This window comes from Vanessa atalanta, chromosome 9, assembly GCF_905147765.1.
Source record: "Vanessa atalanta chromosome 9, ilVanAtal1.2, whole genome shotgun sequence".
NCBI lineage: Eukaryota > Metazoa > Arthropoda > Insecta > Lepidoptera > Nymphalidae > Vanessa > Vanessa atalanta.
In genome coordinates, this window is record NC_061879.1 from 10,892,843 (window position 1) to 10,918,983 (window position 26,141).

The following is a 26,141-nucleotide window of genomic DNA, read 5'->3' on the forward strand; positions in this document are numbered from 1 at the left end:
ACGTCGAGATTTTTATTCAAAAGTGACAAGTCTTTTACTTCACCAATACACGAACATTTCATTGAATACACGCATTTTTACTAAAAATGTACATATATAAAAAAGTATGTTTAATATAACGTCATTATTTTTATTATTATCCTTTTTTAATCCATGTATACATTTACCATGTACAACTTACTCGTGAATGTATCTGTACGTATGTTGTTATGTTTCTATGTATGTGTTTGTATGTATACTCTCCAAAATAAATGTACCAAATTTGATTAAATTTTAATATGTGCTTAATCGGGTCCACTAACGGCTTATATTGAATCCGGTAGGTGGAGCTGCGACAGGATTACAATATATATATTAAAATAATAATAATTAATTCTCACGTATAATACTAATCTGTTACAAGTTGACCTTGAACATGGAATATGCGAGTATTTTGTCTATCATATTAGTTATAACCGCGTCGAAATATATAAATATATATCAAAATTTACCAAATACCAAAATTTATATGAATATGAGGTATGAGATAACGGAAGTACACCCAAACTGGTTTGAAGCATAGGACGACCGTCAACATAATTTTTTTAGAAAATCCAAGTATTATGAAATAACGGTACACGAATGTTACGAGAATTAAAAATAAAAGAAGTATATTCTGACATGAAAAAATTACTAAGTTTACTAGCGAAAGTAAAGTAAGTAGCTCTATATTATAATATTCATTAAAAAGCAAGACACGACTTCCTGAAAAATCTTAACTTCGTATTTACGACTGTAGAAATCATAAGCATCGGAGAAAACAAGAAAATCAAACGAAGTGAAGCGCGAAGCTCAAGGTCGAGTAGATAGAGAAGCATAACGGCAAACATTGCCTAAGAAAAATAAGATCTTAAGTCAAAAAAAAAGTAAAACACCTTATCAAGTACAAATCCAATATTGGTGTTGAAAATTTTCATTATTAAAATCCCTTTAAAAGGATGTACGTTATCAAAAACTTAAATATACTATAATAGTCTGTTAAAGATTAAAAATCAGTACCGTGAGCCCGAAAGCGCATATAAAGCACACTCAAAGCTTTCGCGATTTAATGTGAGTAGGGAAACGTAAATAAAAAGTTTTATGTTAATTTCATCAAAAAGGAAAAATGAATATGTTTGAGCTAAAATTTTAAAAATAATATTTTAAGTAAGACTATTATATACAGTCATATTTCACGAGTTTAATCCACACCGCTTTACTGCGGATTGGTGAATAAACATGAGACTTTCGACTCGTATGAGTTTTTACTGTGTGAATTTGAACTTTCCTTACTATGTTTTCTTTATTATTTTTATGACAGAACACGAGATTAATTAAACATATAACAAAATAAGCACATTAATTGTGCTTGGTGGTGTTCAGTGGTGCTTAGACGAATTTGACGACGCGATCATTCAGTTAAGATCCACCCTATTTAGTAGAATATCATGGTTTCAATGTTATTTGTATACAAATTATTTATTTCTTACCTCAATAAATAGCACAAATACAAGGTTTCTTCAAATTTGAACTATTATTAAACTTAAAACGATAATTTCACTGGGAAGATATACATACAATTTTTTTCTTCAAAAATCACCAACAAATATGCTTAAAAATTTCTAAGTTAATCTTTTTGTTTCGTTCAAGACTTGAATTGGATTCTTAGTAACTTACCGGGAAACAATAAGTCTCAATGGATATAAAATAATATGTTGACCATAGTTAGTTAGTTTGTTTGTTGTAACGTTGGCTACAGAAGTATACAAAATTGGAACAAGCAATTTAAATCCAAAACTCATTGAGCACCTCCAATCAAAAGATTTACGCCATTAAAGATCATGCAACATAGATTAAGTGGATTTAGTTTCTGAATAATTGAAGTTTGCTTGAATGTTTAACCACAACCTGACCACAGATAAACTCATATAAATCGGGGTGAACATCTGAACTGGTGTCATGTTATGGAACTTCACGAAAAGCGTTTCCATGTTAGCACTTACATAAAGTTTGCGCCAACGCGTCGTTACGTCATTCGATACAATTACCAAATACCGCAATATACGATGCCACATTTGAAACCGATATTTCTAATGAGAACCGAAATAACATGCCTATGTCACCGCTGAAGACGTAATGAAACAAAACAGGCTCAGAACTGTATATCTTCTCTTAATAAATATTCATGATTGCTTTTGTTGTTGTCTGACAATTTGATCGAACAGCGTTCGTTTCACTGACATATAACCGCAAAATACTTCTTCACTATAGTGACTTTCCATCTGTTGAGCCACCTGGCTTTTGTATCCTTTGCCATAAAAAAAAAATTAGAATTTTTAAACAATCGTGTATCCGAATTATGCAGAAGCGTGATTTGTCATTCGAATGTTGAGTGAAAAGTTGACATGTTACGTTACAAATGGCCTAGGTGTCACAATAAATAATATCGTTACGAAGTTGTGGGTAAAACAATAAGAAGTGATTTATTACAGTACGGAAGATACAGTAATTGAATTAAAAAAATCGCTTATTACCCGTTACTTAGTCGTTACCACAGAATTTCCTAAAGTTGCGAGTATCTTGCATGCATGCATAATTTTTTTATATGTTGGCAACGTATATATACAGTAGTAACATTACTTCTGCTTAACAAAAGGTAAGTGAGCCAGCGCGATGACGATGTCGCCTTGACCGATTTCGGCACCAATTTCTATGAGCGGTGGCAATAAACCTAAGGCACAATTACCAGTCCGCCTACAATTTTAAAAATAATAAAAAAATACATCGCATAATTTTTTTATATGTTGGCAACGGACCATCCGTTGTTCTGAGTGTATCTGTCATTTAGTGCTTTAATAATATATAATAGATGCCTATATGGCCGTAGCCAGAAATTAATTTTAAAGGGTGTCGAGTAATAACTTTATATTAAAATAAGCATAAATTAAGAAAAAAAAATTGTACATAAATACAATTTCAATTCAAAGATAACTAACGACGTAGATAATGAGTTCGTTACGATGAATTTTCTTCAAAGCCAATACAGTTAGTCTTGACTTTTCTCTACTCTTCCCAAAAATTTTTTCGGTCTCCTCAACGAGGATAAGCACGCCCTAGTGAATAGGGGACGTTGCTACGTTACACTTTTCCAGAGCTTTAGTGGTAGTGGTTTAGTAGGCCATTGCGCAGTAACCATTTTTGATCACTTCGCTTGCCACACTATAAACTTTCCTTCGAAATTTATAACATCACGGAGAATATGACTGTAGAATTAGACTGTGCTATGCTGGTTACGGGTACTGGCTCTAAACTTCTGTGGCATCAGTAATGATATAGATTTTCGTTATTTTTATGACTAATAATATGGTCAGTAACCGGAATAAATGAAGCGCGTCTGTTATATTCCTCGGGAGTGTCAACAGCTACGTTGCTTGGGTGTTGTTGGCGCCCCACTCTCTGTAAGGAACACCAAGACATTTATTTGCTTTGCTTGAGAAAAATTCACTTATAAAGTAATAAAAGTAAGAAAGTAAATATCGACTTGATCACATGCTGTTGCGAGATTACATCCCACACCTTTTAAATTAGTAAAATGATTGATCATTACTGAAAAATATCATCAATCAAATTGTTGGGTATGTTCAGATTGATGAGAAAAACTTCGTAGGGAATCATGGCCAGCAATTGGTTAGCCGCTTGCGAATTCACCCTCTTTATCTTTTCAAACATTCGCTACAGACAAAATAATATTATCAAATGTATCATACTTTATGGCTTTATACCCATCGAGTATCGCACATTGCTATTAATGCCTTGTGTCCGGAATCTAGCAAAAATCTTTTGATTAATTCTGACAGTATAATCGAACAATGCCAATGCTTAAAAAAATACCGACACAAGTTATAGAACCTAAGCCGTTAAACAGGCTCCGTATTTTGCAGTATCCGTGTTCGTGGATATTTTCTTCTTAATACAGCTATGATGGTATATCAGCAATACACCATAATAGCCTTAGCCTTAATCTCGAAATGAACCCTCATCACCTGTGGAAAGGATGGAATGAAAAGAGTTTAATGATTATTTTTATTCATTAACAATATATTACCCTCTTTTTCACTGGTACCAAAAAATAGGAAAACCCAATATTGTATAATAAATCCGAAAAAGATTCGGTAAACTAATTAGATGTAAATAACTGTACGACTTTCTGTTGCTCACTACAGTTTATGTATTAAATTCATAAAATTGTTCAATTATTCATTCATTAAAATTTTACGACCTATTATCCTTGTATTATTATATTATAATAAAAAAATGAATAAAATTTCTACCTGAATTGACATTTTCGACTTACTTGAAATCAATGTAATTATATACTAATTCTATGATTTATTCACGAATAAAAAGAGAACGGAATAGTTGCTTCTGAAAATACATTTACTAGTACAAATGATTGCTTATAAATTCTACAGCAAAATTTAACGTTTTGCTTTTCATTGGGATAACTGGTCCTTTTAATCTTCGTAGCTAGTTACTACGCAAATTATCACGCTCTGCATAATTATAAATTTTCTTAGTAACATATACATGAGCGATAAAATTCAATTTAACAATTAAATCAGTGTATATTAGTTAGAATAACATAAAATTTGTATACTAGTTAATTACGTATGTCAGCAGCGTAGGTTCCAAAAAATAAAATTACTGTAATAATTTTATTATTACTAAAATTACAATAATTAATTTAAATAGGTATATATATGACAATTTTTCGATGTGAGAATCAAAAGTGACATTAAAATAAAATTTTTACTCAATTTAAATTCACACAGAATTACCAAAATTTAATGTCATCAATTTCACTGAACACATTTCATCACTTGAATCACGCCACTGCAGATAACTTAATCACCAGATCCACGACGCGTGGGAATGTAAGAAGATCAATTCTTTTTTCCTAGGGAAGCAGATATTTAGTTTAAACAGAATTCGTTCAAAGTTTAAAATTACGATGAGTCAAGTGAATACATTTCATTATGATAAATACAAAAACATAACTTTAGTAGGTACGTAATTAAAATAAAAAAATACATACATCTAGTGATATTTCAACACAGGAACATAGCGGTTTGTATGGTCTAATGACTGAAAAACCGTGAACGTTGTAAGATAATATGTAGTGGGCATATTTAGTATCAGCATTGCACCCCCGTGCGAAGCCTGGGCGGATCGGTAGTTAAAAATAAACCGTACCGTATTGAAAATACTTCGACTTTTTTGTAAAGTTCACCAACGCGAAACCTCTGCAAGGCCGTTTTATTATAAATGCTATTATAAACAGCTTTAAAAACGGTCCATACTTGTTCTTCGAATTAATTTATTAAATTTATTGTTTTTTTATGATATAATTATATATAGATTAGAAGAAAGAAGATAGAAGAAATTTAATCATACCTTACATCACCAATGCACCACCAAACTTGGGAGCTAAGATGTTATTATCTTTTTGACGACCTCCGTGGTCGAGTAGTATATACACCGGTTTTCACGGGTATACCACTCCGACGTCCCGAGTTCGATTCCCGGCTGAGTCGATGTAGAAAAAATCATTAGTTTTCTATGTTGTCTGGGGTCTGGGTGTTTGTGGTACCGTCGTTACTTCTGATTTTCCATAACACAAGTGCTTTAGCTACTTACATTGGGATCAGAGAAATGAATGTGATGTTGTTCAATATTTATATTTTATCTTGTGCCTGTAGTTACACTAGCTCACTCACCCACCAAACTGGAACACAATAACACTAAGTATTGCTAGTTGGCTGTAGAATATGTGAGTGTTACCTATCCAGGTGGGCTTGCACAAATCCTACCACCAATTATTATGGATCTCAGAAATTAATTATTATTAACAGTTCCAACTTCCTGACAAATTAATAAATAAAAAATATATGTTATAATTTTTTTTGTTTTATCTTTGTTTTAGGGACGTTGTGTCTTCGGAACGTGTACATGGTTATACCTGAAGCAGTTGAGCGAGGAAAGACAGCGGTCATTAAGTGTATGTACGACTTAGAGAACGAAGAATTATACCAAGTGAAATGGTACCGAGGCGATCGAGAATTCTGTCGGTATTCGCCTAAAGATGTTCCACCGCTCAAAATATTTCCCATACGTGGAATAGAGGTCGATGTAAGTGTTCAATACATAATATATTATTAATATTTTCAACAATTTACTTATTATTCAAAAGCACACGTAGATAATTTACAAGCAAATAGAGCAATTAGCGATATTTATTCGTAAGTAGACTAGCACGTTGCATCAGACGTAGTGGTTCAACGTAATACTGATTGATAAGGTATGTGTTTGCCAACATTGCGGAAGCTTGTTAAGGAAATTATAGAAGATTTTAATGCACATAGTATAGTGAATAAAAAGAGGTGATGTATTACTATTGTTATTGTAAACAATACAAAATTTAATCTGTTAGACAAACAGTAATTTCAATATTCACTTTCATAAGTGACAAGAGTCAGTGTAACAAGAGTCACAAGAGATAGTGGCGCGTTATCGACGTAGGGAATCATTAATATTTCTTAGGCGCCATATTTGCACGTCCGTCTACTTATTAAATAAATAAACGATCAGCTATCAAATCACGTACAGTATATAAAGTAACTAATAATAATATAACTCAAATTCAGTCACTCAGTGATTTTTTTGATTGATTTTCCCCAAAGATCAGCGAAAAAGCACGTCTCTCAAATTACAAGTATAAATACGAAAATCACATAAAACGGTATCACAGAATATTTTACAATCGTTACAATCTCTCGCCATATTCTTATTTTAGGCATTTCTAATTCAATACTAAATTCAGTTGGTTTAATTGAAACTATTTTAAAATAATTATTAAAAAAATGTATATAAATTTTTATCTAATATTATAACGCACTCATATCGATGTCAAAATAATAACTAATTGGATTTACGTGTAGGTTAATCTGTTTATATGTAATGAATAAACATAATCACCTATATAAAGGGATTAAAACAAACAACAGTAGAAATTTAATCATCAAAACGATAAACTGTAATTATTGATTATTAGTTTATTTTTAAATGAAATGCATCATTTGAAATGTCAGTGGAACGTTTGATTAGTAATTATTTAATCCTCTAGACCAATTTGCACTTATTATAAGTGCCAACTGCACAAACTGGCAAATGCCAACAGACAATGGCATTCTCTATTCTAACAATCGAATGGGGAGTTTATGTTTAGTAGTTCAATAAATGTTGACAACTTTCACCGGGCTACTACTGAATATTCTCGAATATTACAACCCAATAATTATATTGGCAAATGGTTTAAACCTAAAACCTTTGGCTCTACGTCATTAGCTTGCTACTAGACCAACGAGGCAGTCATTAGGCGACTATTAGTAATAGGGTAATATCGTGTCGTAAGTATTGTTTACAAAATTAAAACAGCACAATCAATCACCCGACAACTCATAAAACAGCACGATCTCTGTTTACAAAGCGACATATCAACGTCTATACAAATGCTTACAGAGGTGCTTGATAAAAGATGATGTTACGCAGTACACAGATTCTGCCAACTAAGGAATCTCTGGGAACCATACCTTCCGTGAGTTTCTAGCGACTTGCTAATACCTTAAAGTTGAATATTGTATAGTTTTAAGTGTAACAAATCAGTACATGAATTTCATCCAATTCTGTCACATGTATTCATTTTATAATTAAGTTTTAACTTCTGTTTATATTCAATTTAATTTTGAAATAAATTTTAATTATTTTCAAAAAGTCTAATTGAAGCTCCCGAAACTTGAATAGATTCAATGAACCTATCAATCATTATGTAATTATAAGATATTTGTTGTTATTTAATAATACTAGATTTAAAAAGAGTGTTATACCGTATGTCTTTTGATATTCGAATTAGTAGATAATAAATTCTGCTTAAAGCCCGTTATATACATATATGTATGTACATTGTACATATCTGTTAATTGCATAATTAAGATTTTTAATCTTTGTTGTTTTTACACTATTACTTATGTAGGGAAGTTATTAAAATTTCTAATAACTACTGTTTGACCGTGATGAGATGTTACCTACTAATACGGACTTGCACAAAGCCGTACCCAGTGATTTGAGCACAAGCAGAACATTAAGACACATTTCTAATCACGACTTTACGTACCGTGAAATCATTATTAGGCTTACTGTCGTATTCAGTCACATTTAACGGGTACTTAAACGTAAAAAGGTCCTTAGTATATATTTTATATGTCAAACCTATTTTATCAGCACTTTAAGTAAGTAAGTGTTAAATGTTCTCTAAGTGAGAACTCACTCACTGGTGTGAGATAGTACTTCAATTGCTTACATTTTTATTTCAATCGTTTTTACGTACTTATAAAATAATATTAGTATTGATAAACTAATACAATTCCTGCTTTTTATATTTTCTATTCACGTAGGGCTGTCGAGCTGTTACTGCATACTAAAGGAGGTCGTAACGTCATTGAATTAAAATAGCAGACCTTTTTACCTATAAGCGTGTCTCCGCGGATATGTTATCCAAACCTTTTCTTTATCCTTTTATAATTTGAATTGACTTTACAGCAGACTTAACAATATAATTAAACTTATTAGAGTCTAATATTCTTATATCAATTCTAACGCTCACATTATAACCTCCTTTTTAAAACAATATTTGTAAGATTAAACTATTAATATAACTTCGAAATGTTGGTTATTTAAAATACAATACAAATAATTTATTCGAACGTATAACCGTCTCTTTTTATCTCATTAAAAATAGTTACTGTATGAATCATGACCACGTGGAATGGTGGCAAGAATGCTAGCGGCATTTCCTCTTTGAATCGCAATAACGATCTGAATCCAAATGTTTGACACTTGAACGAGCCGATTGGATAAGACTGGAGAAAGGAGGTAAATTGCTTCACCTTAAGTTTTACTAAGAATGGCTTAGATCAAATCTTCAGTTGGAAATTAAACAAGACAAATCCGGTTTAGGTAGAGAATTAAATGGGTATTATTTAAGTCGGTCAACCAAGTCTAATCTGAAGGGCAGAATTTGACGAGTAAGCAACCTTCTTCTATTTTAAGCTACAAAATCTTACCCTAAACCCATTCATTTTTCTTTATTAATGTATTGTTTATGGCTGAAGCCCCAGAGAGATATAATAGTATACTTTGACTTCCTGATTCCTTGGTTTTAGATACAATTCCCGTATACCAAAATTTTAGATCTTTGTGTCGGAAAATTTTTAAAGCAGCCCGTCTATAATTTAAAAGCGATTATGCTTTTAAACTCTTTTTGATTGTGTCGGATTTATCATCGGACTATGAGACTGAGGGAACTGAGAGTTTCACTTATGTTTGCACGTATATTTTTGCTCCATAATATATCCTCCAGATGGCTATTCTCCTTTGGTAATGACCAGCTTGGCCGAAATTAGCCAGTGATCCGTTTTTAAATTGAAAAAATAAAATAAATAGTAAGTATTAGGGCCACAATAAATGTGAAAGTCTCTTAAAGGACACATGATCCTGGACGGGTTACTATATAAGTGTTGCGATTAGGCGACTACGTGCAAGGACGATATGGCTATGGAGCCAATTTAAAACGAACGCTTCTATAGTTCTTAAATGAAAAAGGAGATAGAATATTTTTTATTTGATTCGTTCGGATACTTTAATTATTTTTTCTTTAATTATATACATTAAGGCCTTAATTAAATAAGAATACAATTTTAAAATAGTTACTATACAAATCAAAAACGCGTGTAATGGCGGCAATAGTGCTAGCAGCATTTCGTCGTTGCTTCTTTAATCAATTAGAAGAATAATAAGCAGTAAAACAAAAGCGTACACGTGACGATATTGAAGAAACAATATAAAATTTGACTTATAATAATACTATTTATTTATTGTAATCCTAATCAGAAGAGCCGAGATGGCCCAAAGGTTAGAACGCGTGCATCTTAACCGATGATTGCGGCTTCAAACCCAGGCAAGCGCCACCGAATTTCCATGTGCTTAATTGGTGTTTATAATACATCTCATGCTCGGCGTAGAAGGAAAACATCGTGAGGAAACCTGCATGTGTCTAATTTCAACGTAATTCTGCCACATGTGTAATCCGCCAACCCACATTGGAGCAGCGTGGTGGAATATGCTCCAAACCTTCTCCTCAAAGGGAGAGGTGGCCTTAACCCAGTGGGAAATTTACAGGCTTCTAATGTATGTATGTATGTAATCCTAATCTAATTTTGAGGAGAGTTCGTGCTAACTTCATGATATATAAAATGACATTATGTTATTGGGCTTTTAATTAAATTAAAATCAAATGAACTTTATTTAAGTAAGCTCTTACAAGTTTAATTAAACGTAATGCGGATTTATATTTGCCTTGTTATCAAACGTAACCTTCGTAAAATTAACGCTCGGTACGCTAGAGGCGGGACAAATATTTAGGATTACAAAAATAATTTAAATTTTAACGAAAGTATATCATTGTTCTTGATTGTTGAACTTGGTTGCCAGTGTATGTGGTCAGGTATCACCATCACACATTATCACAAAGTTTAGCACCAAGTAGTTATACTTAATGTACTTGTGTTCCGAGTTGATGGGTAAGACTTTGTTCCCGAAATTAACGCATTGGTGCTGTAATAAATATCAATATCCCTTACAGAGACAATATATATTGGAGGAGGTATTAGATATTTATTATTTTGTATCAAGCATTTTTGTCCGTATACAACTTATTAATCCAATACTCTACCGACAATCATTTCATTGTATAACTGTTTTCCGGATTAAAGGTTGAGTGAGCCCGTGTAATTAAAAAAAAAGCATCTTAGACTAGCTATAATGTCTATGGTCGTAACTGCGTATACGCTTGTCTGCCTTATTAAAAAAGACGAATAATTTAAAAAAAAATGTACCAAATTTACCCATAATATCAACCAAATTCGATACTTAGCGCCAGAATTATATTACTGATATTAATTATGAATTATTTGTGCAGCGTGAAGCTAGCGATTGGGAGAAGGTTACAATAAAGGCTGTAACGAATACAGCAAATGGACGATACACTTGCGAAGTGTCAGCAGATGCACCTTCGTTTATAACATCTCAAATGCAAGGAATGATGTACGTGGTTGGTAAGTGGTTTGCTATATTAGAATAACAATGTATTTGCAACAAATTTAGTAATAGTTGCTGCTATTATAAACGCTTGTATTGCTTGAAAAGTTTTTTGTCTATGTACGAGTTATGATTCTTAAGTTTTATTTAAATTTAGAATAATTTTGTATATGAAACTAACACTTTATATTTCTTATAACAGAGTGCGCCGTATGTATTAGTCCATTGAAATGTTACATTTTTTAGACACCTACCGTGTTTCTCAGAGGACGCAATTTTATTTTAGGGATGTTGGGGGATCGAGAAAAGCTTAACCCCAAGTTTGTGGGGTTGCAAGCTTTGTCGCGCGGCTGCCATCTTAAAAAAAGATGATGCAAACGCCTTTTTCACTATGTCTATGTAACTACTGAAAATTTGTAAAGACATAATTCCCAACGCATAAAAACGACATAAAACGCAAGGTTAAATGTAACTTTTCAATAGACTATATAGTAATTATTCAATTTGACGAGCGATCAAGTAACATGCCGACTTATAGTTAAATTCTTAAGTTTTAAAACAAAAGGCAGATTTTGTATTCGCTTTTGTCGCTTCACTGTATTGTTCAACGCGTTCCACATGCCTTTTACATTATTATATTGCTTATAATAGCTATCATAATGAAGACGATTATGATATTCATATTCACATATCAGATATAAGATACAATATATGATTATTAGGACATGATAACAAATACTAAATTCAGAGTGAGATCTTGATTGATTTTATAATTTAAAGAGCATACAAAGTTACACCTTACATTTTCCCCTTAATAATTAAAATTTTCAAAAAAACAATCTCAACAGCGTCCTCGTCGTGAAAAAAGTACTATAGTTAATTTTCAATCGTACCAATTGGAGATCTACTGAAGAGTCGAACAGTGTTATTTCACGTATTATTATTTCTAATCGTTCTCTCTAACCACAATTATACTATGGGAAAAAGGCAGTTCGCAAGAGTAATTATTGAATTTATATATTAATACGCGTTTTAATGCGATATCTTGTAATTATATGCCCGGATATACAGGTCTGAAGACCCTGGGGCCAACAAATAATGTAGACCCCTAATTATATTCCAAATAAATAGAACTAATTAATTTCTTATAGATAATAAATATTTTAACTAAACTCGTCTTTAAAGGAAATCAATCGATAGTAAAATACAACAATTAAATTGTATTTCACTTTTAGTTTACGGTTAATTTATTAGTTTACTCTAAAAAAATATCTAAGATCAATGTCAATATAATTGGATAAAACGAAAATTTTCATTTTTTTTATTTTGTTACTCAGACAGTTCAAATAGTGACGCGTTTTAAGCGAATCCATATCGAACGATATAACTACACGAAGTGATTATTTAAGCGATTATTTGCACATAGTCAACAAAGAGGATAAAAAACCTACGAGCGCTTTTGACGCAAAGCATATTTTAAAATTTTACCGATTGCAAATGCTTAAATAACATGAGTTTTTATTTTACTAAATAAGTAGTTTATATTACTATATTACATATAATATTTTTTTAAAGGGTAGTCAACGCATACGAATTGAAACAAGGTGTACAAAAACTGAATTTGTCGCGTGTATCATTTTAATTAATCGAGTGTCACATGTTATTTATCGTAATAATAAAAGTAATGGACACAAAATATGTCAAAGCTTAATCATAATTTTGTTTACAGATTTACCCCAAGATTATCCCGAGTTGAATGGACTTAAAAATTATTACAAGCCGGGTATGAAACTAAAGGTTGAATGCATCAGTCGCAATTCGCTGCCACCAGCTAACATATCATTTTTCATCAACGATGAAAGAGTAGGTTAACAACTATTTCATTATTATAAAACTAATTTAAACCTAAACATATATTTAATATAAATACCTACACACTCTCACCCGACACTCTCACACAAACACGATTTTTTTGCGAGAATATTTATGGATTAAATATGGAGAAATATAATTTACATGCAGACAAGACATACATTCGAAAATGATATTTAAGTTTATATACAATAATGTTACAAATATGTTTCATTAAATACAATTACTTATATCAAAACGTATACCTATACTTATGTATGCACATATATAACTTATTTCTCATACAAAATTTATCTCAATTTTTTTATATACAACCTTGAAGAAAATTGAAAATTTATCTTTGCGTATGAACAAAGATGATATCGACATTATTTTAGTATGTTTTTCGATGTGATTAACAATTAATAAGTAGCTTAAACTGAAACTTTCAAATGTGTGTGATAAAGATTAATTTTCAATTTTTAGTATGTTAAAAATATTTTTTGTAATTATGTTTTAATAGTAACTAAGGAGCTCCTTTCTCATCGATTCCGTTGCATGCAAGCTGAGAAAATATATTTGAAATGTATTCGCGTTGCCCCCTATTCAGGACCCTTTAACTGCAAAAATCGTTGTTACTAAGTGGTCTTCTTCTTCCTTTATGGAGCAAAGTTGTTTATAGTGGTAAACAACATTTTTATTTATGTTGAGTTATAATTTTTGGCATATATCATAATCTGAGAAATACATATCATTACGTAATAATTAGAATTCAAGAGTCGTATCTCTTGTCCCGCCTACATATCTACAACAAAGACAACTGTATAAGAACGTCACGCATTCGCAAATCTTAACACACACACACACACAACTATATTCATTTATTGCAAATAGACACAATGGAAAGCAGCTAGGGAAAAGAAGCAGTTTTTTAAAATGCTATCGATATTTTTTGTTTTTCTCCTTTATTAAAAAAATAAATTCTAAATTTAAATCATATTATGTAATAAAACATCAAATAAAATTATAAATACTCATTAAGTGAAATGTATAGATTTTTAATTTTTTCATAAATTATTATTTTAATTATTACAGGTATTAACTAACGACTTTTTATTTATATTAGAAATACGGAAGTAATTTTAAATCGGTTCATACCACTACGCATCACTATAAAATAATATATTAAGGATATTAATGGGTTGAATCGGTATTTTTACAATTTTATGTAACTCATGCCGTAGCTGCGAATCGACTTAGTGAAGTACGCAGTGCAATTGACCGTCAGTTTGACCGCATGTGACACTTGCCGCTTACCGAAAGCATTTCCTCTAATATCTTTACAACATATTTTCTTCTTTCTCTTTAATGAAATTGTCATTTAAACGATCAGCTAATTTAATCGTATTCGATCAGCTCCAGTAAGAAAATGAAGTAAGTTAATTAATCAGCAAGTAATGTCGGGCAGCCCTAAAATTAAATTTAATTAAGCAATCAGCGGGTAAGGATTGTGTTTAACTTTGTTCATCAAAAAATATGGAACCTAACAAATTTATCATCATTCCAAACCGTATGTATAATTCTGCTGACCGAATAATATATAAGAATTGGTTTTTTATTCAAACATAAACATTATCAAGCCTACCAAATTGGTATATATTTTCTGATAATGCTTGATTAAATTTCTGAGCACAAATTTCTATTGGAATTATTATACGGCCGAAAAAACATATTATGTCATCAAAGCAAATGTTTAAAAAATTACTTACCTACTTAATATTTCATGTGTTCATACGCAACGCATCTGAAACCTCGGGGCACAGCTAGTGAAAAATAGTCTACGACGCTTATAAGTTTTATTTGTGGATCAACTAATTAAAAAGAGAATTAAAATGTTTAAAATAGGTTACTAGTAAACGTATTTACAGTGCGGCCGCCTCATCTATTATGTTAAAAGAGGTCTCAAATTAACTGGTTGGTTTTACCACGATTTTGTGTTTTCAACTCATGAGCTAACCGAGCGGCCTGAAGTAATTACAATGTAATGGATTCCATTATTACTACAATTTACTTCTATAATAAAATACTTCTAACCCATATAATAAATTAAATCGCAAAATAAAAAAAGGTTTACTTATCAAAATATAGATGATAAAAATGCAGAGTTATCATTTATTGGTTTTCATGCAGGATAAATAATAATCTCCATTAGAACCTTTAAAGAAGTCAATGATAAATATGGGACAGTCGTTTGCGCTCCCAAGTAGAATAAACAGGTTTTTCTTTCGTAAGCTTTAAAATATATTTCTACTGGATTTTATTCTTCCACAAGAATATCTCGTACCTTTTCTCGTACAATTGCGATTGAGCAGATGAATGGGAAATATTAATTGATCATTATCATAACAGCGCAGATTTATTTCGCTATTTTTTTTATTGGCTTACTAACTAACTTTCTTACACTGCCATATTTGGGTTAAACCAGTATAACTTTAAATTGGAATTATGTTGTTTAAATAAAAACCTCGACAGTTCTTGGTCCATCACGATGTTATTAGACTTATTTGCCAAAATTATTCCCTTATGATCTTTCGCGGTCGCTAGGAGGTGGAGGCAACTGTTTACACTGTAAAACCTTTTTATGATAATTTGATAAGTTTTGTTTACGCACTTTTCGAATATCGTTTTCGTCGTCGGTTCCCCCATATGTGCGACTTTTTACTTCAGGTCCTCGATTCGCTTTGTTAGCTTTTGAGTTATGATTAGCGGATACAACTTAAATTTAAGTCACAAACGAGGTCGATTTTATTAAGGACCACTATTTCACTTGGTATTACTTTGTGCAATATCGTCTGGGTAGGTTATAATAATCCACATAATCTTCTTTCGCCTAAAGCAATATTTAGTAATATACACAACGCACAAGGGACTAAAATCTTAGTACCCAAAGTTGGTGGCACATTTTCTATATATGAAATGTTTTAATGTAACTTTACTGTTTTTTATGTTCCTATGTTTTTATCTTTTTTCTGAACATCTTTTACTTTAATATATTTATAACGTTTTATACAAATTCTTGAAGTTGCGTAATTAGATGTATCATTTTATCCTACGTTTACTTCTTGTTTTTTTGTGATAATATGCTGAGAATTGATTGTTTTTACATCTTTTAAATGTTTTATTTTTTATAACTGTATGTCCTCCACATATAAACAATATACAATAAATAATTAATAATTCTTACAGTGAGGATATCTGTCTTGTGGTGGTGGTGGTGACAACCAATAAATTAATAATAAATATCAGTGGAGTCATTTGTCATCAATCTACTTATGTTATAAAAAAATGTATCTTAGAAATATGCTCATTTAGATTCCCACTATATTGAAAATAATATAACATTAAAATTGCGAACTTGAAATATTTACAAATAATGTAATTTCGTCTAGATCAAACTACCGAAACAACTCGTTCCTATTTTTACCTAGACCACATTAGCATCACAACTCGTATCCGTTTTTAATGGAGTTTTATTTTTTAGGCTCACTCGAAGCATGTATGGCACAAAGTATCTGGTGGCACGAATGGCAGCCTATGGACCGCCTACAGCACTATACAGTTCGTCGTGCAAAACCACCACTTCATAAACGACAAATTAAGGGTAAGTAATAATTTTTTTTTATGCATAATAATGTTAAATAGGTAAATCATTGTTGACCACATAACATTAATTTGACATAAAGTTGATTTAGCAGCTATAAGGCCGCAGATTCAAAGGTCCTGGGTTATAAGTTATTAGGCTCACTTGCCTAAATAAAACACCAAGCACCTTAAGTAATAAGTAAGAAACTAATTGGAAAATATATACTTATATATTAAAGTCTTTACGTCACTGACAAAACTGATTTTTCAATTAACAATATCACATTAAGATTTATTTATCATTTAATACAGTTCAACGACGAATAATTATATATACATAAAAAAATCTGATATAATTAATCGGGTTTGATCAATTATCTGGTACGGAGAAGTCTCTTTAAAATACAAAGGCATAATACTAACTTTATTAATACAACGATTCTCAGACGTTCTACTGATTGGTCTGTGCTTCAATGGTTTCTTCGTAAAGTGAAGAATCAATAATTAACTATTTAATAATAATAATAGTTTAAAATTTAATATTTACAATTTTTTATAGTTTAAGACGAATACCACGTCCCACCATACTATGTATTTTTATGACACAATTAAACTAATTTCGTAAGGAAAAGAATAATTCCTAATTTTTGATAATTCTACAATTAAATGATTTACTTTTATACCTCGTTTATGTTGGTGAAGATCCAATAGTCACTGATGTTTTGCGATCACAAAGGTTTTACTGGGTAAAAGTACAACATAACGCGGTACCTCCCTAAAGGATCGAGGGTAATATTCAAAGATTTCCCCAGCGAAAATAAAATTCACTAGTTTATTCGGCTGCAAATTTTGAGGACCCGGGATTGAATGAACATTATCGATATTTTCTAACAAAAAAATATCAATGAACTAACTTTAAAACAGAATAGTTAGAAGTAGTAATTTACCACTTCTATACGATATGCTTTAAACCTTGTAAAGCCTCTCAAAACATTTTTTAATCTAACAAATAGAAGTTCTTATAATACCCGTACAACGAACCAGATCAAATAACCAATTAAAACTATGATCCTCCAATACCTCTAAACATTTGAGAAAGAAATAAAAATGGTTTAAGCAACATTCAACATGTAAAAGTTTCATTATGTATTTAAAAAAATTACCAGCACCACAAAATATAAAATATACATATATATAGATATTACATTTAAACAGAGAATTATTTATATCGAGGATTATGAGTATATAAAAATCATAATAAAAAAAATATATATTCTACTAAAATATGTATATTAAAGTCACTATTACGTAGGATGATTATAGAGCGGCCGCGCTAATATTTCTCGGGAAAACGTCAACGAGAACCGGAACTAAACTTGCGTCTGAAATCGTCTTTGTAAAGTTAAGTAAAGACCGGGGCTAACTCAAAATGATCCAATTGAACTCTAATAAGACTCATGTTATAATATTGATTGTTAAGAAAGCCTCTATTTGTCATATTTGCTCATTTGAAACACTCCCCTTGCCACAGCCATTATTGGAATACTTGTCATCGACATTAGGAACGTCGTTCAGTTCCGACGCCAATCGGAAGGTAAAGCCAAATTGGCCCCACACGGAGTACTGTTCTCATGACTTGGCCAGTACCAGCTTCATTCATTTAACCGCATTCAAAGTAGAGCGGTTCGAATTGTCGACTATCAAGGTCTTTCCTTGTCTTACAATTTATATCCGGTTTTTCCGAACCGATACGACTTGCGAACCTTCAATAAAAGAGCGTACTAATTCCTTAAAGGCCGGCAACGCACCTGCAAGCACCCCGGTGTCGCAGATGTCCATGGGCGGTGGTAATCACTTTCCATCAGGTGAGCCTCCTGCTCGTTTGCCCCCTATAACATAAAAAAAATATATCTATTGACATATAATCTAATATCATTTTAAAATTTGTAAAAACAATACGCAAATTGAGAAATAGACACAATAGACGTAAGTATACGAAACAAATATTAAACAATAGGAGCAAAATTACACTTTTAACAATTCTTATTTGTATACACCGAATGAAATGATTCAATTTCTATTAAGTTAAAGCAAAATGAGACTTATCGCGTAGTAAGTATTTACAAAAACAATAATTTAAAAATTGGATGGTCTATCAGAAGCAGCTTTAAAAATCCTTTTTTATACAGTCGGCCCAAATTAAGAAAGTAAGCACATAAATAATAAATATGTAAATATATTAATTAGGTTCTGTAGTTCCAGAGTTTACTTATAAACAAACTCACAATATTCGCTATATATCTTTATAATATTAGGAAAGGTATCTTTCTTCTTGAAAACTGCTGAATGTTTTGATAGATTGCTATGACCATAAGACGCGGAAACATCCTGAGTTGCTTATAGACTATACATTTTTTGAATGCCTTTTTATTTGATACCCAGCTAAGCTAGCAGGAAATTACTAGTATTAGTATATGCTGGTTGTTAGTCTTTTCAAACATTAATAATCACTATTCCACTTTTAAACAAAGAAATGTTTTAAGAAATTCAGTGTGTTGATTCGCTAATACACAGCAGGCTTAAATCTAACTTAGATCACGAAGCTTAAGCTCAATGATCTGTTTATGGTTCAATAAACAATATTTTTATGTTTAATTAATTACACATGCTTAACAATCGATTGTGGACATACTAAAACAAATTATAAAACATATCTAATGATTTCGTAGGAGTTTAAAGCATTCGTGTTGATTCAATATAATGTTAGGTTAATATATTTTAATTTGAAACGATCGACTATTATGTCAATAAAATATTGATTAAGCCTACTAATCACTGAAATACTTTATAATAACTAAGACAATACTGTAAATGAACCCTTTTATTAAGTGTTGTCGTAAAAGTAAATAAATAAATCATCGTAGATGATTGCATTGTTGAATTTCATGGATAAATAGTAAGTTTAATTGTATTTAATTAACATACTTGTGAATTTATGTATTATTTGGAAGTAGGGCTTTGTGCAAGTCCCACTCATAATTATATTCTACCGCCAAGCTGTAATAGCATTGTTGTGTTCCGGTTTGAAATGTGAGTGAGTCAGTGTGTACAGGTATGAGGCACACATCTTACAAGGTTGATGGCGCATTGATTATATAAGAAATAGTTTAAATTTCATATAACGCCTATAATGTCTACGAGCAGTGGTGACTACTTACCAACAGGTACCCTGTTTGACCGTCCACCTACTAATGCGTTTAAAAAACCATTAATATTAACAAAAATTACAATCATCTCACAATAGCCTTATAAAAAATAAGATCTCATGTAAACTAAGACGACGTAAGCTTAAAACCAAGAAACATCGTTCAGTAAACATATAAATATTTGTGTATATCCCTAAAAATTAATATTGAATCAAATTGTTAAGAGTTGGAAATGTATATATGCCACCTGATGTTCACCATCGCCACAATACAATACAAAGGTCTGTGTGACGGTTGAGTATGTGATCAGTGTTACCTACCCAGACGAGCTTGTAAAATAGCCTACCATAAATTTAATAATTCAAAATAATAAATATTAATTTATAATTTTAGTTTTCAAACTGTGATATGTTAATGAAAAATATAACTAAAGTTATACGTTACATTATATTTTAATACGTATTGTTGTTTGTATAAAAAATATAAATATATTTATTCCATGAATAATATAATAGAGCCCCAATAAAGTTATTTACAATTGTGTATAGCAATTACCTTTTGGGAATTCCAATAAAAGTTTCATGATACTCGTTCTCTAATTGCTTTGTTTATGCTTTACAGTTTTATTTTTCGTCGAGAGGTTTATTTATTATTAAAATTTATTAATTAACAGGTTAATATGAATTTCATAGGAATTTAATAACAACTTACAAGTGAGATACATCTGGAATTCGTTAATGTTTTCATGCGGCTATTTGTGCAAAGGTTTGCACGTTTTTTATACGGTTTATTTTCCCTAATTATCCTAGGTTTTTAATCTAGGTTAGACAATCTTAAAAGTTCTAATTGGCATCTCATCACGAACTTTACATTTGAAACTGGTAAGATACATAGTCATCGTTATAAGTTAAACGAAGTAAAAATAAATAAGTTTGATGTTCTCATTAAAATTTTAATAATTAATTTTATCCAAATTATGACTAGTTTTCGAAATATATGAAAATGATATTATAAGTATAAAAGCTTTTGAACCTTTAAAGATTATGCCTAGTAATCTTGAGTTTTTCATTATCAATAACCAAATACAATCCTTTACCTAAAAACACTTTAGCTTAATATTTTCTTATATCTACTAATAAAAATTATAATTCTATACTTTATTCAAGAACATTTATGCCCTGATATTAATAAAAAAAAAAACTAGATATTTGAATAGTATACCTTTCCATTGTTATCATTTTAATTCGACAAATATCGACCCCACGATAAAAACGTTTTTGAGGTTACTAACCTTTTTTACCGAAAAGTTGAATATAGTCGAGAAATATTAAAAATTAATTCTCCCTTAAATTTAAAATGACGGCTAACACACTGGCGCAATTCGGTCGCCCCTTTAAATTAGGACTTACATTGATATTCCGCGGCGGGTGCGGCTCATAACACTGTTTCCCTGATATGAGACGGGGTCAGCATGTCAACGCAAGTAGTGTCCCGCACTAGTGTCCGCGATCCCAGGGAACTACTGGCTTTATGACTTGACATTATCACGACTTTCTCGCTGGTCAATAAAAGCAGGAAGTAAAGTAAGTTTACGAAATATACTAATTAAATAATATGAATTTGACATATATTTAATTTAAGAAAGAGTTTCTCGACTAATCTTTTTGGTAGAATACATATTTCGAACCGATGTCAGCCGTTAAATTTAATTTACCTTCTAACATGACATATCATAAGTGCTAAATAAGAACCCACTCGAATAACAAAGGCTTGAGGGAATTTGTTCATTAATAAATCAGTCCACCCGAGCCTTGCTCTCTAATATAAATTACTTAAATTAGGTATCTTAATTAGTAGCACAACAACATAAACCTGCTATAACTTTTATTAATTAATTTTAATATTTCTAAACGATTGCCACAATAATAATTTACCTTTAATAGTAAATATTTTCACTTTTAAATAATAAAATACTCGGTAATAATTTAATTAATACCATACATAATTGGATCATATTATATTATTAAAACCAATGTATTAATTCTGGTTAATTTATCCCATATAGTGAATTCACGGCTATCATAATCGGCTTCAACTTTTTTATATTTTGGTAAAAAATATCAAGGTTACTGTATAAAGCTGTTTTCTGTGGCACAAAGGAAGTCTTCCAAATACAACTGGGAGCTGGTGTAATAATAGTTATATGGAATTTTACACCCGGCCAAGATGGCCTTTTACACAGATTAGAAAGAACGCGGGATCGTTTTAAAAGACATGTTTCAATCGTTGTTCAGATCAGAGGGGATGAGCATGGTCTTATGTCCAACTCCCCCGTTATGCCGGCTATCATACTCCCTCGGGTTGGTTAAATGATAAAAAGCGTGGAGTTAATACTTTTAACTTTCACACAGCATACATCATATAAATTTAATAATATATAACTAACATAACTTTGTATTTCAGACATTGGAAAAGTTAACTGTACCGAGTTTCTTGCCGTTTCTTCTAGGTAGAATTTACATTCTGTTGCTTTACGTTTAATACAATTCTGAAAATGACTAATCAAAAATACTTGTAAACGCCATCTTGAACATAATATATTTTAATTTTGATTTTGAACCGTTACTCGTTACTGAAATAAAAATATGTACTGGAAATCGAAGCAGCATTAATGACGATAAGAAATAAAGCCCTGCTTTAAATATTGATACCCAATTATAGGCCCAAAACTTTACTACTTTGTCAGGTACAGCTTACAATCCATATCAACGACACAATTATAATGTTTCCTTCGAACTAGTCTAGTTGAGTCAAGTCCAACTAGTTTGAAGTTTATGAAATGTAGTTCGTTATACTATTAAGTAGTTTGATTTATTTACCAATTCTTGATTGTGCTTATTTTTTCGGTTGCTTCATTCTCGTATACGATTTGTTTTCGGTCTACGAAAATAATAAACTGTTTTCGGGTACCAATTTGATTTAAGTGGCTCCCTGTAAGCAGAATCCATAGAGTTTTTATCCAATATGCGATCCAGTGGCACCCGAACATCTATAAAGTATTTTTCCTTTCTAAGTTTTATGTTGAGACTTTGGTGCTTACTTCCCACTGACGCAAGAAAAACGATTACTAAAAAGTCATTTAAGTAAAAGGTTAAAAGACTTCTACTCAAGCTGGGACGTCTATTACTAAGCTATATTAATATCTGGCGACCCGCCCACCTTCAAATCGCTATTCATTCATCAAGAAAATAATCTATATATATAAAAGCGGAATCCCTACCACTCACAGATTAATGATGAAACCTTAGAAACTATAACACCTACAAACTTAAAAAGATGACAGGTACATAGATTCCTTATCGGATGTAGACATCCGCTAAGGACGGATTTTACGTAAGTCCACCCATAAGGGGGTAAAACGGAAGTAGAAAGTTTGTGTTTTATAAATTTCGCGCGGGTAAAGCTGCAGGTTCAGCTAGTATGATATAAAAATAATTTATACCCTTTTTTGTACACAGGAATAATGAAGCTTTATACAAGTAGAAAAAAATAAAGTGAATTATTCGTTCCGGAGATAACGCCCTGCATACAAACAAACAAATTTTACCAATTCATAATATTAGTTTAGATTGAGAAGACGTTTTTATTGTCTTTCCGAACTGAAAAAAAAAACAATATAAAGAAAATTTGTATTACATGATGCAGCGCGATTCGGAAAAAGTTTTAATATGTTACCTATATATAGCAAACAACCCCCTTAGGGCTGGAGTTTCGCAAATCTTTAGGAGATGTCTACGCCCTATAAGTAACCTACATGCCAAATTTCAAGTTTGTAGGTGTTATAGAATATAGGTGGTATAGTATATATATAGAAGATTATTAATAGCTATGATTATCAAACGACAACAAGTTAATTTGAGCCAATACTAAAATTAATTTCCTTGCTTGTTTCTTATCCCATATCAAGTATAACGATTATGATTAAATATGAACCGCAATTTAACGTTACCTCTGTGAACTCACGGAGTTTTCGGCGAAGCTTATTAAACTTTTGCTCATTTAACTATACGCAAGTAATAGGTGAGATTTCATAGAGAGATTGGTTAAAGTTTATGTAACGAAAGATATCTATCTATACATAGATAGAATTACATGATGGATGATAAATAAATAGATAGAACAAAAAAGATATATAAGTATATTTTTTTAAAGACAAAGAGTGAAAAAAGGATGATAACAGTATGCGTGCTTGTAATTAAACGTACCGATTTAACTCTATTTCTATCGTCTAAGAATAAAATGATGATGGGGCTTTGTACAAGCCCGTCTACCCAGCAGCAGCAGCAGCGATACTTAGAATTGTTGCGATCCGGTTTGTAGGGTGATGCAGCCATACATAACATCTGGCGACAAAAATTTACGTCGCCAATGTATATGGTCATCGGTTACCACTTACCATCTGGTGGCCTATAATGGGTCTAGGTGGGTCCGCACACCTGTCCCATAAAATCAATAAATACATAAAATAAATAAATAGTGCGTTAAATTCTTTGTTTTTTGTTTTCTTTTTTTTTTGTTTTTCTTTTATAATATGTAGTTATTGTGTTTGTAAACGACGATAGCATAGGCCAATAATCTTAAAATTTTAAAATTGTATAATATATTTTAGTTTCAACTTAATTTAAACTTTATTTTACATGTTGACACCATACACTGTGAATGTTATGTACACTTGTAATCGATGTACATCAGAAGTTGATTTTCTTTTTTTGGATGTTGTGTAAACCATCAATTAATATGTATATTGTTAGTGTACCTATTAAATAAAAAAAAAAAAAATAAACTATAAAATGAGTCCAGAAATATCAGAAATTGGATGAGAACCAATATGAATAAATTCAGTTATTACATGCTAACTATTTAAAGCACAGCTATGTTTTACATCACCTAATAGGGAATACCAGCTAGCCGATATAGCACAGTGGTTTCGATAGCGGATTCAAACCAAGATAAACACGACATGTTAAGCACGTTTTCGTTACTTATTTCGTGTTTAGAAGTGAATATATAGGGTTAAAATCTACTACATGTGTAACCGCCAACCCTCAGAGCGATATCGTGGATTAAGCTCCAAAACCTTCTTTGCCTCGTGACTTTTACTTTTATTCGGCAACATTATGTATTCGTGCAAGGTAAAACAGTATCTGTTCATTTAAAACTGTAACTCAGACTTAAATGAAAGTGCAATTATGTTATAAATTCAAAAAAAAAAAACTTATTTATCCTGTTTATATAAAAATAACCATTTAATTAAATTATTAATGAGAGTTCCTTTCCACAGATCCGATGTACAGCTTTCATCTATTCAATATATTCTAAGAGTCACGAGAAAGTCACCACCCGAATAAGAGTTAGGACGACGACGCCACCAGAGCTGGTGACCAGACAGAGGATTGTTCATCGCAAAGACCACAATCGTGTTTCCGGATTGTCTGTAGCTAGTAGTGGTAAGATATTATTATTTTTTTAAATATATATTAATTATATATTGTTAATGATATCGTATAGATATGGTGTACATGTGTGATATTTCAAATGTGTGCGTTGATTTAACTTTGTGTTTGTAATTTTAAGTGCGCGTTCATAACGATTCGGTTAGAAATTCCAGTAGTGTCGTATGCTGAACGTATACAAAACAAAATATATAATAGATTTTATTTTTGATTTACTTGGTGGTAGGCCTTTGTGCAAGCCCGTCTGGGTAGGTACCACCGTCCTATCAGTATTTCTACCGCCAAACTATAGTACTTAGTATTGTTGTGTTCCCGTTTCAAGGATGAGTAAGCCAATAACTACAGGCACAAGGGACATAACATCTTAGTACCCAAGGTTGGTGGTGCATTGGTGATGTAAGTAATGATACTTTAAACCTCATATCATATGTCTATGGGCAGTGGCGACCACTTACCATCAGTTGGCCCACATGCTCGTTCACCATATCGCACATATAAAAACCTCTTTGTAATCTACTATTTAATTATATTTTTAATTAAATCGAATACTACTTTTTCGTAATCGAATAACCTTTAGGACTGCTACCTAATTAGCTATTAAATATATCGGACAAGACGATACAAGATAAAGAAATTAGTACGAATTAAAAATAATTTTAATTTTCATTTTCATTTATAATGAAACGTTTTATGAAATCTT

The 26,141-nt window shown here is 31.3% G+C and overlaps 1 protein-coding gene across 1 annotated transcript in view; it reads left to right on the forward strand.

Annotated features, from left to right (window-relative positions):
• LOC125066439 overlaps positions 1–26,141 on the forward strand; it is a 59,468-nt gene that overhangs the window by 20,461 nt on the left and 12,866 nt on the right. Inside the window, exons 2-6 of the mRNA XM_047674509.1 lie at positions 6,002–6,207; positions 11,111–11,246; positions 12,959–13,092; positions 16,622–16,741; positions 25,270–25,435. Of these exons, the coding sequence (XP_047530465.1) occupies positions 6,002–6,207; positions 11,111–11,246; positions 12,959–13,092; positions 16,622–16,741; positions 25,270–25,435 (762 nt within the window). The remainder of the gene's footprint in view (positions 1–6,001; positions 6,208–11,110; positions 11,247–12,958; positions 13,093–16,621; positions 16,742–25,269; positions 25,436–26,141) is intronic.